Source organism: Sebastes umbrosus, chromosome 23, assembly GCF_015220745.1.
Source record: "Sebastes umbrosus isolate fSebUmb1 chromosome 23, fSebUmb1.pri, whole genome shotgun sequence".
Lineage (NCBI taxonomy): Eukaryota > Metazoa > Chordata > Actinopteri > Perciformes > Sebastidae > Sebastes > Sebastes umbrosus.
In genome coordinates, this window is record NC_051291.1 from 15,551,079 (window position 1) to 15,570,298 (window position 19,220).

At 40.1% G+C, this 19,220-nt stretch overlaps 1 protein-coding gene and 1 long non-coding RNA gene across 2 annotated transcripts in view; one reads left to right on the forward strand and one right to left on the reverse strand.

The window, feature by feature from the left end:
• cacna2d4a (calcium channel, voltage-dependent, alpha 2/delta subunit 4a) overlaps positions 1-19,220 on the forward strand; it is a 103,980-nt gene that overhangs the window by 72,675 nt on the left and 12,085 nt on the right. Inside the window, exon 28 of the mRNA XM_037760790.1 lies at positions 12,529-12,590. Within this exon, the coding sequence (XP_037616718.1) occupies positions 12,529-12,590 (62 nt within the window). The remainder of the gene's footprint in view (positions 1-12,528; positions 12,591-19,220) is intronic.
• LOC119482891 lies at positions 16,141-18,621 on the reverse strand. Its single transcript, XR_005205568.1, has 2 exons — positions 18,174-18,621; positions 16,141-16,266 (listed from the first exon to the last, which is right to left on the reverse strand). It is a non-coding gene; the product is annotated as an uncharacterized LOC119482891 (long non-coding RNA).

The following is a 19,220-nucleotide window of genomic DNA, read 5'->3' on the forward strand; positions in this document are numbered from 1 at the left end:
TGTTTCAATGTTTTTTTTCTTTCCTTTCAGCTTAAAGGAATAGTTCAACATTTTACAAAATATCAACTTAATGAGTTGATAATATGGGTTATGTTTACAGCTTGTTTCGCTGCCCTCTAATGGCCAAAAAAAATCAATTAATGCAGGTTTAACAAGATTAACAACACTTGTTTGTTTAACCTGTTACACAAACAGAAATGTCAAAATTACAGATTTTGGTTACAGTACGTGTCGGAACTATTTATTGCAGAACAACAGCCCTGCAAATACAACGCAGAAGTTCACATTTAGTGCCTGTGAAAAATCATAACCAAAACATGTATTTGACGACTTGCATCGTAGCTGGAGATGCTGCACAGAAGTATTGCGAAGACATTCAAACACAAAATGTTGAACTAACCCATTAAAATTCCGATAACTAAGTTCTGCCCATAGATTGTATGTAACAAGTGGACGTAGTCACCTTGACATTGGTTTGTGTACTGCCGTTTTGAAGCCTCAAGTTTGGAATTTTGGCCGTTGCCATCTTGGTTTGTGCCCGTCTCGAGCTTGTATTTTTGCAACCAGAAGTGACTCGAGAGGGTGGAGCTAAGTACAAACACTGAATATTACATTTTTAGGCGACCAAAATGTTAGAATCATGAACTGACAAAACACTGTGAAAGGGTTGAAGTTGTAAGACGAAAACACGGACAACTCCCAGACCGGACAACGCCGTAGTAGCGGCATGTCAATCACAAGGTAGCCACGCCCTAAAGCACACCCTGCTTTATGGTCTATTTGACTCTAAATGGGACCGTAATTTACTAAATGAACATCATGCTGTATTGAAGAAGACTTGAAACTAGGGATTAAGACCATAAACTCATGTTTACAATGTTTACTGAGGTAATAAATCAAGTGAGAAGTAGGCTCATTTTCTCATAGACTTCTATACAATCAGACTTAATTTTGCAACCAGAGGAGTCGCCCCCTGCTGGCTATTAAAAAAGAAAGCAAGTTTAAGCCACTTCTGCATTGGCTTCACTTCTCAGACTCAAAGGTAGCCCCACTGGTTCTGCCATAATAAAATTGGATAAGTGCAGTAATGAAAAAAGGGTGATCCTACACAAAAAGACACACACACAGCACCATGTTGATCTCCTTTCACATTATAAAAGATTGAGTAGGTAATTGAATTTCACACCATATTAGTGCCTCAAAATGTCACCACTTTAATTTCGTTTTTTGACGTGTGACGAAACAGCCTCCGTTATGAGCACAAACTACCATGTAAACATTCAGAAAAGAGGAAAAGGGCATAGCAGTTTGCAGTCACACACACACACAGGAACATGTTTCTCCCTGTCTCTCCACTATGAATGATTTAGTGAGCGTGCCTCCAACAGGCCTGCTCAAGAAGGCTGTGAAACTAGGTTAGCTTAAGGTAGGCTCTGCTGACTTAGAAGGTCCACACATACATACACCCAATGTCAACAGCATTTATTTCCATTTTAAAGAAACAGGCTACTCATTTAACACCCTGTCACTTCTGTTCTGTCACCTTCGAGACAGCTAAACGAGTCCGACAGAGTCCTCTCCCTACCTTTTTTTAGCTGTGTCAGTAGCTTTCCCAATAATAATAAAAAAAAGAACATTAACACAGCTTGATCACTTCATTTCTCTTCTTTTTTTTATAGTTTAGTGTTTGCTTGCTCCACATGTTACCTGCTTGTTAGATTATTTAGCAGAAATGTGCAGCCTCATTCAGTTTGTGTGATTCCTGTGTGTGTATTTCAAAACTAGTTGGCCGACACGTGCCACCGTTTCCTTTCTTTTAATTGAAAAATATCATGCGGCTCTGCCCGTGCGTGCCCCTTCTGTCTGCATCGTTGACGTTCAAAAAGTTGCGCATGAGAAAGTGAGAGACACTTCTAGAGGGAGAGAGAGAGAGGAGGAGGACGAGGGAGGGAGGTTGAGTCATCATCCTATCGTCCAATCCCGGGCCTCTGCCTGTTGCTTTGGTAACGTGATGTCAGTGCAGCCTCTGGCGACTCCTCTGAGGTTAGCGAGCTTTCAGCACAGAGGTGTGTGTGTGTGTCTGTATACTTGTGCCTCTCTCTTGAGGTTGTCACACAAACAACTTTAGTGTAAGGTCAGAGGTCAAGTTTAAGTGTTCACCTGGTGTAATAGTCAGTAGGATGTCCTAACTTGTGCATCCTTTTGGGTCTTTGTGTTTGAGTATGTGTGTGTGTACTTTCCTGAGAGTGTTTCTTTGTGTATGTGCATACAGTTGAGTCTTTAAATGGTTCTCTGAGTGCACATTTCTATGTTTTCCTGTATGTGCCGGTGCATCAATTGACTTTGCATGTGTGGAAGTCGGTGTGTATACGGGCATGTGTGCGTGTTCAGACGTCAAGGATTTCTATTCAAACATCGTTATAATCAACTGTTGCTGAACTTTTCTTTTTCCTCTCTGAATGGTCGATCAGAATTTGCCATAACTCCTTTTATTGGCTGGATGAGTGTTTGTTGCCTGGCAACATCAGTTTATTGAGCACTCCCCATCAGAAAGTCACGGGATCTCCTCAGGCTGTTTTTTTTTTATAACGTAGCACTGCTGCTTTTGAGAAACACAAACAACAATTTTTGGTGTTTGAGTTGAAAGGTTACTCGGCTCTGTGTTCGTGGAGTGAGTTTCATTTTTGTCAGGGTCTGTGGGATGGGAGATATGAGTCAGATAAAGGATGCCCTTATCCAGAGTGACTTATAACTGTAGAAATATCCTTTGCCAACATAACAAGAAGAGGTGTAGAGAGGGCAGTTCTTCAGTATGAGAACAAGAACTTTTATCGCCTTACTGTATCTATTTATTTAAACATTTTTGCTCAGTAATTGCCTGTCAGCAAATAGTGACAATAGCCAGTCACAATTTCCTTGTTTAAAAATAAAATAATTAAAAGTGAGAAGCATGTTTTGCAATGTATTGAATCAAAATATAATTGCTAAAAAGTCTTGTTTACACTATGTATCTATGCGACATATCCTCATACAAGAGTTTGTATCGTATCTTACGAAAAGTTATTCCTCATTTTGCGTGTGTTTTCATACAAATGTCCTGCAACACATGTCAATTTCCGCTAGTTACGTACATGCATACACTCTTTTCAAAATAAACTTCTGTCTTCACCGGAAACATCTTTGTGAGGTTTAGGCAACAAAACTACTTAGTTAGGTTTAGGAAAAGATCGACTTGGTTAGGTTTAGGAAAAGGTTGTGGTTTGGATTAAAATAACTCCGGAAGTGGCGTAACTTAAGTACAGAAGTTACGTGACAAATAAATCAACGTTGACTTCTGGTTTCACACAGGGTACGAACACCGGTCTCCTTGGAGAAAGTCCGGTGTTTTTAGACCCAACCCATCCACCCCGACCTCCTCCCTACACGTCGTTTGTCGCTCTTCATATTTCTTGATCACGATACGTGGATTACATACAAGTTGATTTCCGGGGATATATACGAATTATAGCGCATTACTTTTCTTCTGTATAGCTACGAACGGTGTATTAGAACAGCCCGCACTAAGCAGTCCAGCATTACTGACAGTTTACTTCATTGAGATCAATGTTTTGCCACTCTGCATGCATTTTCCATTCTGGACCCATGCACGGTTAATTAAAAAATCGAAAGAGTGAAATGTTTATTATTTACCAATCACAGTTGGAACACTTTGGACTAAGACTGGCAAAGACATTTTTTTTTTATTTGACAAATACTATAAGTCTCCTGATTAGCCAAAACCAATTTCAAGGACTGAATGTGTTCCCGCAATAATCATTCGTCAACAGCACATCATAGAAATATAATTATATTCTTACTGTATTATATCCTTTAAATCAAAAAATCCCTTTTTGCCCTTGCCATTATTGCTGTGTCTGCATTTCTTATTCATGCAGCGCTCTTCTCAGTAGTGAGCTTTAGTGGTGTTTGTCATCTTTAAGTTGTTTTTCTGTCTCTTCTCTCCGCTGTTGTTAACAGCAATATGTTGTGCAAATGGACTAAACCTAAACCTTACATATCAATTAATAATACAGGACAGCAAAGGACATGCAAGATGCAGATTACAATGTGAGGCGTATTGATGACAGATGTCGAGACCTTTGGAAACATTGATGGTTAAGATTAGAACGAGGGGAGAGATTCAGTTTTCACAGGGTCAAACGGTCACATATTAAAGAGGATATGAAGAAAGAGAGAGAATAAAGACGTGATAGAAATGAGAAAAAAACTGAACTACCTCTCGCTCTATTCCATCTTCCTGATGAATGTTTGGCATTTGTCGATAAAAACTATAATTATGTGCTTTGTGTGTTTGTGAGGGAGACAAGAGAACACAAATGACATTTCTAAGTGAGAAAGCTGTAATCTCTGTGCATGTTTGTTTGACTGTGTCTTTGTCGGTGTTGATGTGTGTGTTTGTGGGTGTACCAGAAAGAATAAACGAGAGAAAAGAGAATGAAGAGAGACATGAGAAGTCTTTGACATTTGTTCAGATAAACAGTAATCTCGTTGTCCACAATCACTTCAAATAGAAAACACACACTTTTAAGACCTCAAACTAGGAACAAAATACCTTCAAATACAGATTTTGTGAATCAGTTACTCTCGCTAATATCAAGCCCACACACAAGTGGAGAGTTTTAAATGCTTACACAGCTAAGAAAATGCTTCCCTCGAGATCATTTTGTGCAAACGTTTATGAGTTAAACACGAAGAGCCTCAGAGGATTCAATGGTCCAGAATGCAATGCAAAGACATTGTGTTTCGAGGATGAGGTTTGAATAACTTCGCTTCAGTAACCTCACTGTACAATATGTCCTTTGTTACGTAATCACACAGCATGTAACCACAAAAGAGTTTTTTGGTTCGCATTGATGATCACAATTAGCAGTTAGAAAATCATCTATGGCCAGATTATGTACGACAGTGTCTGTACCAATTAGAAAATGAAAGAGTCACTTAATACCCCATGAACAATCTTGTATTTGTTGAGTGTACTCCAGAGTGTGTCAGTACAATGTGACATCACTGCAGGGTGTCATCAGTGATGCTGGTGGTGGTCAGAGGTAAAACAGACTTAAACCTTCTCATATACCCTTTTTTCACCATAATTACTGTGTATATGCTGTTTTTTTTTTTAAACACGTGAAACCACTAAAAAATAGGCAATAGACTCCTTTCCCATTGTCAGTAGACGAATATGCCTTTCTGTTTTTATTCTGGTGTGTCATGTTCAACGTTACGGACGTGGTGGCCGGTTCCCATTGTTTTGAAAGTCACAAGTAAGTCTCAATTCTTTGCACTAAAGTCACAAGTCAAGTCTCAAGTCAAGAAAGGCAAGTCCCAAGTCAAGACTGACATATTCAAAGTCAAGCCTCAAGTCCTAAACTTGCGTTTCGAGTCAAGTCACAATGTGCTCTTCACCAACATTTTAACAGAGTAATAATATATTCAATTTATAAAAAGCACGATTGCTTTTGAAGTTGTTAAAACTAGTGCGACTGAACTTAATCATAAAAAAAGATCTGGGGAATTAGGTGCCGGGAATGAATGTCGACTGTCAGCCAGATGTTAGTGGGTGTCGGTGTTTTTTTTTGTCCAGTGAGAGAGATAACAAGGGCAGTCGTAATGTTATTATTACCAACAGGAACGATGGCCAAAACTACAAAAAAAGAATAAAAAACTTTAATAAACCATAATTATCTTCTAAAAAAAAGGAGGTGTGAATTTTAAATTAAGAGCCAGTTCTCACACAATCTAAAACACACATTCACCCCTAACTCTTTGTTTTCCTCTCCACACCTCCCACCTCTCTAACGCAAGAACGAGAAACACACACATACTCTCAAGCACGCTCACACACAACCATTTGATCTGGCTCGCTCTATTATTGATAGCCACGCTTGGTTGAAACGAAAAAGGGTTTCCAACTCATAACATTATTAAAAATCAATTCATCCTCTTTCATCCCCTCTGCCTTTTGTCTTATCCTTTTCCCGTCCTCCCTCGTGTCCCACCTCATCCCTCCATCAGTCTCTCTCCACCTGGGCCACCTGACTCCATTACATCAATTAATCTCTTCCTTTGATTACAATCTCTTCCTTTGATTACAATCGCTGTGCTCTACTGACGGCCTTTCTGTCTGTGTGTGTGTGTGTGTGTGTGTGTGTGTGTGTGTGTGTGTGTATGTATCCTTCACTCCTTTGGTCTTGGACTCTCTTCTTGTCTCTCTTACTTCCTTTGCCCTCTTTTTCCCTTTAGTGGTTATTATATCTGCTTCACACATCCGTTACTAAAGCATGCTGCTACCCAGTGTGCGTGCGTGTGTGTGCGTGTGTGTATATACGTGTGTGAAAGAGAAACAGAAAAGAATGAAATGACCTCGTCACTAGCGGCCTTATTTTCAGTGTCCCCTCCGTGCCCAGAGACTTAGCCATTGTGCCAGTTTAATTTATTGACTCCGTTTGCGGGTATGTGTGTGTGTTACAATATATTTAGCCTCGACTCCAGGGTCTTGCTAAGGGAACCATCAACACCGACTCTGCTCTCTGGTCATTTAGCACAAGCTGACCTCCTGTGCCACCTCGGCACAACACACACACACACACACGCACACGCACACGCACACGCACACGCACACGCACACGCACACGCACACGCACACACAGCCAGACACGCTAAACGATGTCAAAAATGTGTGAACACACGCAGGATGGCCATTTATAGAGCTGCACAGTCACCATACTCTGTTTCAACCAAATATACAACTTGAAAATGATAGATAGATAGATTGATAGATAGATAGATAGATAGATAAATAGATAGATAGATAGATAGATAGATAGATAGATATTGCCTTCCCTCTCTCCTCCTTTTCCCACCATCCTTATCTCTCTTCCTCTCTTTCTTCACAGTCTGTCAGACACTTGACACTCTCGCTGCCTCATTTAGCAAAAGGCCAGTAAGCTGGTCACCTTTCCCTGTCTCTTCCTGTCTCTCTGTTCAATTATAGTAAGCTTTAGTGGCAGGACTATGCAGCACCGGTTCCTAAAAAGAAAAATCATGTTTAATAGCTGCATGTATTATGTTCACACTGGTAACTTTTTCTCGGGCCCCGAGTGCTACATTCTTGTAGAAAAGTCATGAGTCAAGAGAGCGGTTGAGGTCGACAGTGGGCGTACAAAGCACAAGACAGGCAGCGTTAACTGTCTTTCTAAATGTATGTAATGTAATGTAACCAGTGGGTAACCTCCGGGTCTGAAAAGTGAAGCCAATGCTGAAGTGCCTTAAACTTGCATTCTTTCTAATAGCCAGCAGGGGGCGACTCCTCTGGTTGCAAAAGAGAAGTCTGATTGTATAGAAGTCTATGAGAAAATGACCCTACTTCTCACTTGATTTATTACCTCAGTAAACATTGTAAACATGAGTTTATTTTGGTCACCTAAAAATGTCATATTCAGTGTTCGGTTGTACTCAGCTCCACCCCATCGTGTCACCTCTGGTTGCAAAAAAACGAGATGGCGACGGCCTAAAACCAAGACGGTGACAGCCAAAATGACGAACTTGAGGCTTCAAAACGGCAGTCCACAATCCAATAGGTGACATCACAGTGACTACGTTCACTTCTTATATATACAGTGGCAAATGAATCGTATATAAACAGCATTTTTTAGGAGACAGGGTTGCAAAGGCATCATTTATTCAGAATATACCAGGTTACACTTCATTTACAACATTATTTTCAAGGCCTCAAGGGCACATTTTTATCTGTGTTTATTTGTAATATACTTGACCTGCATTCAAATCACACAGCGCTCATTAAAAACGTATCAAACGCTACATGTATAATGATTTTAATTCCTGAGACTACAATGCAGTAAGACTTTGAGTCTTTGGTGCTGTTTACCTTTGCTCCCCCGTTTCCTTCCTCACACATACCTTCCTCCCATTGTTCACAGTTTCGCGTCCCTCCGTCTCTCATCCCTCGATCTCGTTAGTGTAATAACCAATTAACGCCGGCTCTAGGTTGCTTCAAATCTTTTTTATTTATTTCCTCATTAATTCATTTCCTGTTGAAGGCGCACTCCACTGTGATTGGCAGCTCACGCTAATTGCAACTCAGACTGTGAGGCACACACACACACACACACACACACACACACACACACACATTCAAGCCCATGAGTGCACACACTCTCAATTGTATGCATTCAAGGTCATGCATCTTGTGTACATGCTTGTATGCAAACTGAACAAATATTGAGAAGTGCTTGCTGCATTATGGGAAAAAAACATCTATTACAGCACACACACACACACGGAGGGATCAGTGTGATGGTTTTAATTAGATTTGGCCTATCAGCCTCCAACTCAGAGAGGGAGAGAAGGCAGATTACTGCTGCCCTCCATAATGGCCTTCCAACACTTTATCTGAGATTATGGTGGAGAGACACAACCTCAAGGTCACTAGCATTATCGAGGAAGAGGAGATGTGTGGAAGAGGGTGTTTAAATACACACGGTTGTCCATACCCGTTTATATAGTAAGTCGATTTTAACACTTTTCTGACATTTCCGAACAGCCGTCCTGGAGCCATTATGAGCCGTATGAACAGATAAACAGCTTCCCCCAATCAGCTAAACAAACTTTTCTGTGTACATGACTGATTACAGGCTGATTACTGCCACGATTCAGAATGACGACTGATTTTCAAGAGGTTGGACAGAATCCATGACACACGCACAAACACAAAGCAAATACGCATACAGACGCTCACAAACTAAAAAAGACACACCCTCAGGCGGAACATGTCAGAGCCTTTTTCCTTATAATATCCAGACTGATCCCCACGAGTACGTACAGCTCAAGGTTTATTCTTACTCTCGGCGATCCATTATTCATCACCTAATAGCATTTTACAAGCATAATTGAGTGAGCTGTGTTGTGAACTTTTCAGCCTATGGACTTAGATGAAATACCCCTGACCATTTACCATACCAGTGGATATAATTTTAGCTACAATTTTCAAAGGATACAGTTTTATATTTCTTTTGTATTTTTCTTCTGCTCCAGGCAGCCATTGTTTTGTTCTTTTCTTTAATTTTCATTACCTAACAACAATAATGTAATTTCAAGGATCACCTATTATACTTATTTTCAGGTGCATAGTTGTGTTTTGGGGTTTCTACTTGAACATGTTTCCATGCTGTTTAATGATCAAAAAATGCTTTATTTTTCTCATACCGGCTTTGCTGCAGCACCTCTATCACCCTCTGTCTGAAACGCTCTGTTTGAAAATTCTGTTTTTAAAATTGCTTTTGGTTGACGGCAAGCTAAACATTTCATAGGTGGTTGGGGTTTTCCTAGGGAAATAAAATCCTAGCTACGGCTCTTATGGTTTGCAAAGTGATAGCTGTGATTAGTAATGCAACGATCTGGATTAGTATCGGTCATGACCAGCCCTGTCTCCAAAAAATGACATTCCCATACAACTAATCGTATTATGTCGCAGATTCCATTTCTCTTTGACGTATCACAAATACATTTGTAAGTCCGCAGACGGCCGCAACGAGTGTCATAGTACAACAAGCAACGTGCGGTGCAAAGGGCGAACAAACACCGCACTTACCCCCAGGAGACCGCTGTTTGTGTCCCGTGTGAAACGTCATCATTTTAAGCCAAACCATAATGTTTTTTTAACAAACCTAACCCAGGAGTTTTGTTGCCTGATCCTAACTAAGTAGTGTTGTTGCATTTTTTGTTTTGTTTTGTTTCAATTTACAACGTTAACTACGTGTTTAATCTGTTTAAAACAGCGATCGTAATCCGGGAAAGAACTCCCCAGAACGTAATTGAGAATGCACTTTAGCTTTATGGGAATGTCATTTTGTGGGAGACAGGATTGGTCATGACGCAATCCACTTTAAATATTGCTTCTTTGTCAATGAAATACAGTTTGCCGTTTCCAATATTAAATTTGTTCATTCAGTCATGTCGGGGTGCCAACCAATTTTTTTAGTGTCACAGCAATTCCAAGATTCATGCTTCCTTATATGAGTATGATTCCATTGAGTTGCACACAGTGAGGTATACAGTTGTTAAATTTGGGGAAAAGAGAGCACTGGGATTTGAATTGATACTCGGTATCGAGAGATACTTGAGTTTTAACATATCAAAATCGATATTGGGAGAAAAATGGGGTAATGAGAATGGAGTAGGACTTAAAAGACTGCTGGTATGGTCCTTTAACGTATGGCTGATGTCTGACAATAAATGCATTTAGTGTCACGCCTCCAGGGTGTACAGGCCTTTACTCTGTCCCGTCCTCTTTCTCTTCTTCTTCCGCCCTGCAACCAGACCCTAAAAATGATCAACCCGTAAACTAATCTCCCTCATAATGAAGCCACCTGACGCCATTACAGTAATTATTCTGCTCGGTGTCGTCATTACAGTACATGCTGATGTGCATGTGTGTGGCTGGGTGTTAGTGCATGCTGTACAGAGTGTGTACCTATACGTGCGTTGTGTGAGGGGAGTTGGTTGTGTTTTATATGTGCTCTGTGTATTGTGAGAACCGCGGAGGCTTTCCCTGCGTGGCTGTAAAAAGCACGCTGGGAAAAAAAAAAAAAACGCTGAATCTTTGATGCTAATATGAAGTGTCATATCTTCCCTCGCAGTGTGTGCATATTTTGTCGTGTGTGTGTATACAGTGTGTGCGCACTGAGAAACTTATGCAATTACACTTCCTTTTTTGCATTACCACGCCGACTAAAATGCTGATGGACATCCAGCCCTAAGCTGACACAAGCAATCACCCGGCCGCCGTGTGTGTTTATGTGCGCGTGTGAAACATGTACTAACGCACACTAATTCTTGGCTTAATGTGTTGTGACTGAGAGTGCTGTGTTGTAGAAAGAGGTTGGAAACGCACACACACACACACACACACTGTCTGAGAATAGTCAGTTCACACAGCGGTACTGAAGCTCAGAAGGCCAGTTACTGTAAAAGGATTTTCATAAGTTGAGTTCTGAAGGCAGAGCTGATCTGTACAGCAGGTCCTCTTCTACTCCTCCAGCCTGAGAGCTGAGAGAGAGAGAGAGATATCGTCTCTCTCTCTCTCTGGGACATTAACCGGCTCATTAATGTTCTTTCTTCTAAACTGCTGGAATTAAAGTTTCCTCCCCCATTTACATTCTACTATTGCTGCTACAACCATTACTTCTAAAGGAATCACTACTTAAAGTGAACATATTATCACAGCAGTGCTGTCTACGACCTCCAGTGCTGTTACTAATACTATATATGTCTCTCCTACTAGTAATATTACTACTACAATATCAAAACTGATCACACAATTTAATTTAATTTTATCTTCATATCAGAGAGAAGGGATTGTAGCATTAGGAATCCTACTTTTTCCAACTGTATCACGATGCAAAGTATATCCTTGACCTTGGAAATAGAAGTTTGACCAAAAAAAACACGTAAAACTAAAGGTCCACTTATTAGCTTTATTAAGAGTTTTCAACTGTATCACATGTACAAACTCCATCTGCTGATAAAGACTGTGTGATTTGGTTGAAAACTGCAAAAAAGCAGTTAGTTGAATGTTGTCAAATTAGAAATCTTGCCAAAAAAGGAAAGAAAAAGGAGTTGGTTAATGCTTTTACAGTCTATACTGGTTACAGGAGATGTGTATGACATGGATGCCTTTGCATAATGTTATATTTATGCATTAAAAGTTATTTTCTGACCGAAAATGCGATAAAAAATAACACGATAGATACAGAAACTCACATGAAATTTGAGTTACACGTATAATATATACAATAGGGCTGTCAAAGTTAACGCTGCTTTCGCTGTTTACTGGTTGCATTAGATGTGTGTGACATGGGTGCCTTTGCATAATATTACCTTCCCAATCTCTTTTCTGACAGAACATGCTATAAAAATGCCACGATAGATATAGAAACTCACATCAAATTTGAATTAACACATATAATATAACCAAGAGAGGTGATGGAAATCTAGCAGCTGTGCATCTTACAAACTCTGCAATCCCAAGATCAGAGAATGGATATAAAAGTAGAGAGTGCAATAACAAAAGACAGATGATATTACTGGAGAGATCATGCTGTGTATAGCCACAGGTGGTGTACATTGTTTCCTTCATGCCTCCATGTCGTTGCCATGACACTATCAGCGTGTGCTAATAATGTTTGCAGTGGACGTTTGCCTTTAGAGAGAGGCGCTTTTCTCAGTTGTGGAACATCTGTATAGCAGAGGTGTTTCCCTTCCTCTATCCATATACTGTATACTGTATGTGTACACTACATCTGCCACATCCTCCACTCTATCTTCTCTTCCAACTTATCCATTTAACTCTATTCATTTTTGTGTACAGGTTTATTTTACTGTACTTAATTCACCTTTCTCTCTCTCTCTCTCTCTCTCTCTCTCTCTCTCTCTCTCTCTGTCTTTCTGCAGCCATCGGTGTCCAGATGAGTCTGGATTTGATGGAGTCCAAATTCTGGGCCATCGCAGCACAGGTCAGTACATACAGGCTGATGCAAGTGTTCTCCTCTGTAACGGTTCTTGCAAATATTTGGGTCTCTCTCCACAGGCTGTTCTCATACACCGTTCATAGCTATAGCTACGAAAAGTAATGCACTGTAATTCCTATATAACCCACAAAAAAATCAAATTGTATGTAATCATGAACCAGGAAGTATAAAGATCGACAAACGCTGCGTAGGGAAGAGGTCGGGATGGATTGGTTGGATCTAAAAACACAAGACTTTCTCCAAGGAGACCGGTGTTTTTTCGTAATCCCATGTGAAACCAGAAGTCGACATTGATTTATTTGTCACGTAACTTCCGTACTTAAGTTACGCCACTTCCGGTTTCATTTCAACCCGAACCACAATCATTTAACCTAACCCTAACCCTAAACCATACTAAGTAGTTTTGTTGCCTAAACCTAATTAAGTCGTTCTTTTGCTTAAACCTAACTAAGTAGTTTTGTTGCCTAAACCCAACCAAGTCCATCTTTTCCTAAACCTAACCAAGTCGATCTTTTCCTAAACCCAACTAAGTCGATCTTTTTCTAAACCTAACCAAGTCGATCTTTTTCTAAACCTAACCAAGGCGATCTTTTCCTAAACCCAACCAAGTCGATCTTTTCCTAAACCTAACCACGTCGATCTTTTCCTAAACCTAACTAAGTCAATCTTTTCCTAAACCTAACTAAGTAGTTTTGTTGCCTAAACTTAACCAAGTCGATCTTTTCCTAAACCTAACTAAGTAGTTTTGTTGCCTAAACTTAACCAATTTGATCTTTTCCTCAACCTAACCAAGTAGTTTCCTGTGAAGATGGTAGTGTATTTTGAAAAGATATCATACAAACTGTTGTATGAGGATACGTTGCACTCCAGTAGGTCATTAACAAGTACAGATCTTCAACCTGTGGACATTTCACTAAATGTAAAGAACTGTGACACTGACATAAACTCCATAAACTATATAAGCTGACTCCTGGCTAAGTTATCAGCTATTTACAACTTTTTGCTTTCAATTTAATGCATGCCACCATCTGAAAAACAAAATCATGAATCATGAATGTGAGGTACCACTGTGCATTGTTTGGGAATTAAAGCCTGTGATTAGACCATTATTGCTTTAGTTTTTTTCCATGTTAGATTTATAGTTGTTTTTATTTTTTAATGCCCACTATAAAACAAGTTAATTGTAGCTCTACACCGGCACTAATGAGAAATGTCTGATATATTTATGGTTATGGCTGTTATATTGAACAGTGCTTGTGGAATACAAACAAAACGAGCTGGTTGTTCAGTTACTGAGGAATAATACTATACCTTCTCCAAATAATGACCCCTGCTGTATCTCCTGAAGTGACCAGTTTAAAAATTTAAATTAAAAAGGTTGCGTTCCTGATTTGACATTCAAATTTCACATTTACACTTCAGGCATTAACCGAACACCAAATCCCTGTGATTGAATAAGTCCCTGTTCAATACCTTGCTCAATATAAGACATGGCTGTTGATTTAACCCGTGGCCTCAGTCCTATATTCAGGAATATCCCTCTAAACCACCAGACCGTTCTGACACCAGCTATTACTGTATTACTGTAGGAGTAGAGGATGATTATAGGTTCTTCCTCTGCTCCATTAGTTGGTAATTACGCAGTGTTTTCCATATCCCTGCAACGGCCGCTAAAGGAGGGATTACCCTGCCGAAAATATTATTTTGAACGATTAAATGTCATCATTAGAATAGCTGATATTTTGTGTGCTGCTCAGAGAGTTTCATCAGTACCAGTTTCAGTGGAGGAGTTTTAGTATCCTTTCATTTCTTCCACACCTTCAAGGAAAACATATTATGCAGGACAACTTGCTTAATTTGGCGTAACACCTTTGCTGTAGCAGGTGTTTGATAGCTCGGCCGTTCCTCTCCTCCGCTCCCGAGGCTGTAAATGACAGCAGTTAAAAGAGCATTAAGGGCTGCTGGCTAGCCATCAAATGATGGATAGCCACCATGGCGTGGCTCGGCAACTCCCGAGTGTGAGCGTGCGAGCGTGTGTGTGTCTGTGGAGGTGTGAAGGCGAGAGTACCGTATATGTGAATGTTAATGCGTGTCATGTTGACAGGGACCATATGCATGACCATCTGCGCACAAGTGTGTTGTTACGTCCGTATTCATCAGCGAGGAACTCATTAGCAGCATTAGCAGTCGCCTTGTTATCCACTAGATTTATGCTGGAAGTAAACTCCCATCCTCATGCACTGTATTCACCTTCAACTTCCTCTCCTACTGCCTAAATTCTCAATTTTCTCTCCTCTCGTGTCCCCTCCTTCTTCTCAATTCTTCCCCATTTTTCCTTTTTCATCCCCTATGCTCCCTCCTTATTCCCTCATCTTCTCTCCTCAACCCCCCCCCTCCCCCCTAGGTAGGTTACATAATCGTCTTATCTTTCTTGTCATGTATTCACCGTCAAGCATCTTTATTTCATAGGTTTTTTTTGTGTGCTCCTCCTGACTGTGTATGTTCTTGTGCATCCATCCATGCACACACATGAGTGTCCTCTCTGTGGTCTATTTTAAGTGTCGAGCTTAAGATACTGTACCGACTGTATGTCCTGAATGACGTAATATTCGGGAGGAAGCACAATAAATGGTCACATGGCAACCGGCCGTCTACATAAAAAGACGTCTGCCAAAAACGGGTGTCATGTCAAGTGTTAAAAGAAAGCAACTATCTTAGATTACATTTCATTTTTGGATCTTCGCCCATTTTGCCTTTTCCATTGTGTAGCAGTAAATGTGTTATGAGCATTTAATTTAATTTGTTGTGTTTATATATTGGGAATGATTCACGCATGCATTAACAAACATTGGTTTTCCCTGATTCTCCCACTACTCCATCATCAGGTGTTTAGGTGTGAGAGAACTACCTGAATCACAATTAACAAACAATTGATTTGCTTTAATTACTAACAACATCCAATTAGCTTCATCTTTATGTGTTTGAGAGAGGTGATCATTGCAAACAACTCAGTTACAGTTAACTCAGAGTTACATAAGTGGAGGAAACCCCATCTGACCGTATAGCTACAGTATATAAGGTTAAAATAAGATGTTATTAGTTGATGAATTATGAATAAGTGGGGGTGAGAATAAAGCATGAGCTGCCATCTAATAGGAATCAGTCAGGACGTTAATAGGAAAATGTTGTGACGTCTCTGTACAACACACTCTTTTATATACTGTCTCAGTGTGTGAGTGTGAGTGTGTGTGTGTGTGTGTACGTCCACGGCGTTTAAAAGTTGCATAATGTTTTGAAAGAGTGAGAGACAGTGAAAGAGAAAGAAATGAATCGCCTTGCTCCACTGACTCATGCTCCCACCTTTATTAAATCTACAAACCCACAGTTTTCTAAAGATACATCACATTAAAACATAGTGTGAATCCTCCCATCGCTCAGAGTCCACTGCTGCTATATTTTGTCTGACAGTGAGTGGAGATGCTGTGAGAGTCTGTGAGATGATAGCAATGAGAATCAAAAGATGATACATTTTTTGCCATTGACATCTCGGCGTGCTCTTTATCTCACGGACAAAACTCAGCTGGTCTTCCTTTCTCTATAATCCAATATTTGTTAACTTGCATACTGTTTCTCTGTATGTGTCAGCACTCCACTGCAACTTCTGAAATGAAAGTATATTAGTAAGTACTGTAATTATTGCAGTCAAAGAAACAAGAATAGTTTATGGTTTCATGAAAAAATATCTTCAGAAATAGCCTTATAGCGAAGCTCAGTATAGAATAGTGATTATAATACTGTAGTGTAGGTTGCTTAATCTGAGTTCAAGTGTGAATGTGAGCAGACAGCGGGATTATCAGTCGCGGTGGGAAACCGTTCGATTGAGGTTCAGGGAAGAATGAGAGTGATAATTGATGCTCTCACCGTCTCCTGGAGCTCCCAGACGAGACACATTTACCAACACAGGATCTGCTAGGGGAACAGCCTCTTACATGCTGCCCACATTTACAAATCTGGCTCTGATGTTAGAAGTAAAGAAACTGGATGAGACACAGAACTGTTGCTTATAGAGGTGATAACACACATTAAAACAAAGAGAGGGTTCAAGGCAGTTAACTGTGATGAACAAATTGGCGGTTTTAATTTTAATTAATTTGTGATTAAGTCCATCTGGAAATGCAACTGAGAATAAACTAAAGTTTTTGTGATTACCCGACCTGATCAGGGATACATTTTATTTGTACACAGGAAATATCATAATGTAACAGGCGTTTTTCTATTCAAATTTACTATGCACATTCATGCTCCCCTGAGAATGAACCTTTTCCATTTTAGCAATCGTACACACAAAATATAATGATCTAATGGGAGGTATTCCAGTAAATTTGCTGATCAAATTAACCATTTTTTATTTAAAGGACCCCATGCCTTTTTTCCCAGTGCCACAAATCATGACAAAATTTAGATTTTTGGCCCCATTTCTGGCCAAAGCTAAAGGAATAATAACCCAGTCACCAGAAAAAATATTGGCATTGTGCGTTTCTGCAAAGCACAGGATACGTTAAATGTTGACGTTTCTGAACCAAAAATATGTTTCATAAATACGGTTAATATCAGCCTATCACACTTGCAGTAACGCACAATGCCAAGTGGTTAAACATTGTTAAATATTGCTTAAGTTTACGAAATGAAGGTGCTTGGTTTAAGGTTGGAAAAAAGATCATGGTTTGTGTTAAAAAAAAGACATAACGTAACGTAAGAACGTAACGTAACAACGTAACGTAACAACGTAATGAGCGTAACGTGACGGCGTAACGTGACGGCGTAACGTGACGGCGTATCGTGGCGGCGTATCGTGACGGGGTAACGTGACGGCGTAACGTGACGGCGTAACGTGACGGCGTAACGTGACGGCGTAACGTGACGGCGTAACGTGACGGCGTAACGTAACATAACGTAACAGCGTAACGTAACAGCGTAACGTAACAGCGTAACGAAACAGCGTAATGTAACAGCGTAATGTAACAGCGTAACGTAACACTGAGTAGCAACGTAACACAATGTAATGTAACAACCATAACAACTGCCCTTAGTGGACTTTCTTATGTAACGTGTAACAAGCGTAAACTCAGCGTTCTTCTGGTTTCACACAAGACACGAGCAGCGGACTCCTGGATGCAAGTCCTGTGTTTGTTTGACCCATCCACCACTACTCCCACCAGCCCTTGGTGGACTTTCTCGCTCTTTATACTCGTTATTATACCACGTAACTTTCAATAACAGCTGCTCCATATTGGCTACAACGTCACTTTCTCTGCGCATCGCTCGTTGTAATACGCCGTTTGCTCTTCTGACCAAATGCAAATACGTTCAACGTATCCATGGTTTGCAGAAATGTACAATGCCAACATTTTTTCCTGGCGACAGGCTGAATAAGCAATCTTCAGTAGGTTGTTTCATTGTGACCTATGGGGTTTCACTAGTAGGTATTTAGGCTTGATTTGTTTACGCAATTAGCAGAAACAGATGATCTAGTTTCCCACAGTTTCCTCATCAAGTCGCGCTACGTACCAACAGCGTGTGGGGAAGGATCATCATCTCTGTCAGTCCACTCACTGAGTTGCAGTTTATTTCAGGAGGCAGCGATGGGAAGCGGAGAGAAAGACTGACACGTTGCTGTAATAGGATTGAAAAGGATGATAGATTGTCTCATTCGCACATCGACACGCTCTATATAGCCTGACCATGATTCTAAAGACATATTGTCCACAGGCGCCAATCCACACATGCACTGGACATAAGATGCGACCATAAAGTCATGAGGGGAACTATTGACAGTCTGACTCATGACCCTTCCACTGATGAGGGAAAGTGTTTGGAGGTGAAATTTTTGATAGAGAACTTCCCCTTTCCACTTGCAAAGGTAGTAAATTATTATTATGGATGAAGCACCAAACACCTAACTGCAATAGAGGTGTAAATCCCCAGAAGCCCCACGATACGATATTATCACGATACTTAAGTTACAGTACGATCTTATTGCGATTTTAAACATTTTGAGATATGCTATTTCGATAAGATATATGCGATTTATTACCTTTTTTCAACTGCAAATTATGCAGTTTGTCAACATCTGTTTTATCTAATAAGATACAGTTTTCATTCACATATCTTTAGAGGTCAGAGGTCAAGTGGCCTCCTTGAAAATGGCCATGCCCGTTTTTCCTCACCAAAATGTACCTTAAATTTGGAGCATTATTTAGCGTTATTCCCACAATCTAACATGACATGGCTGGTACCAATCGATTCCTTATCTAGTTTCATATGATACCAGTATCTAGCTTTAAGACTAACCCGCTACAACCTCTGAAAGACAGAATAGCAGTCGGATTGTTAAGAGGTTAATATTCAGTTTATATGATAAAAGATGGATATTTGATGTCTGTGTATCTAATCAAATTTCCCCCCCAGCCCTAAACTGCAAGTGCTTCGATTAAAATGTTCAATGATTTGTTAAATTTCTCCAGGCCTGCTTGAAAATCTGTTAATTAAATTTATAAAAATCGGCATTCATGAAAAAAAAAACATCTGCAGTCTTTTGTCTTTACCCAACATGTG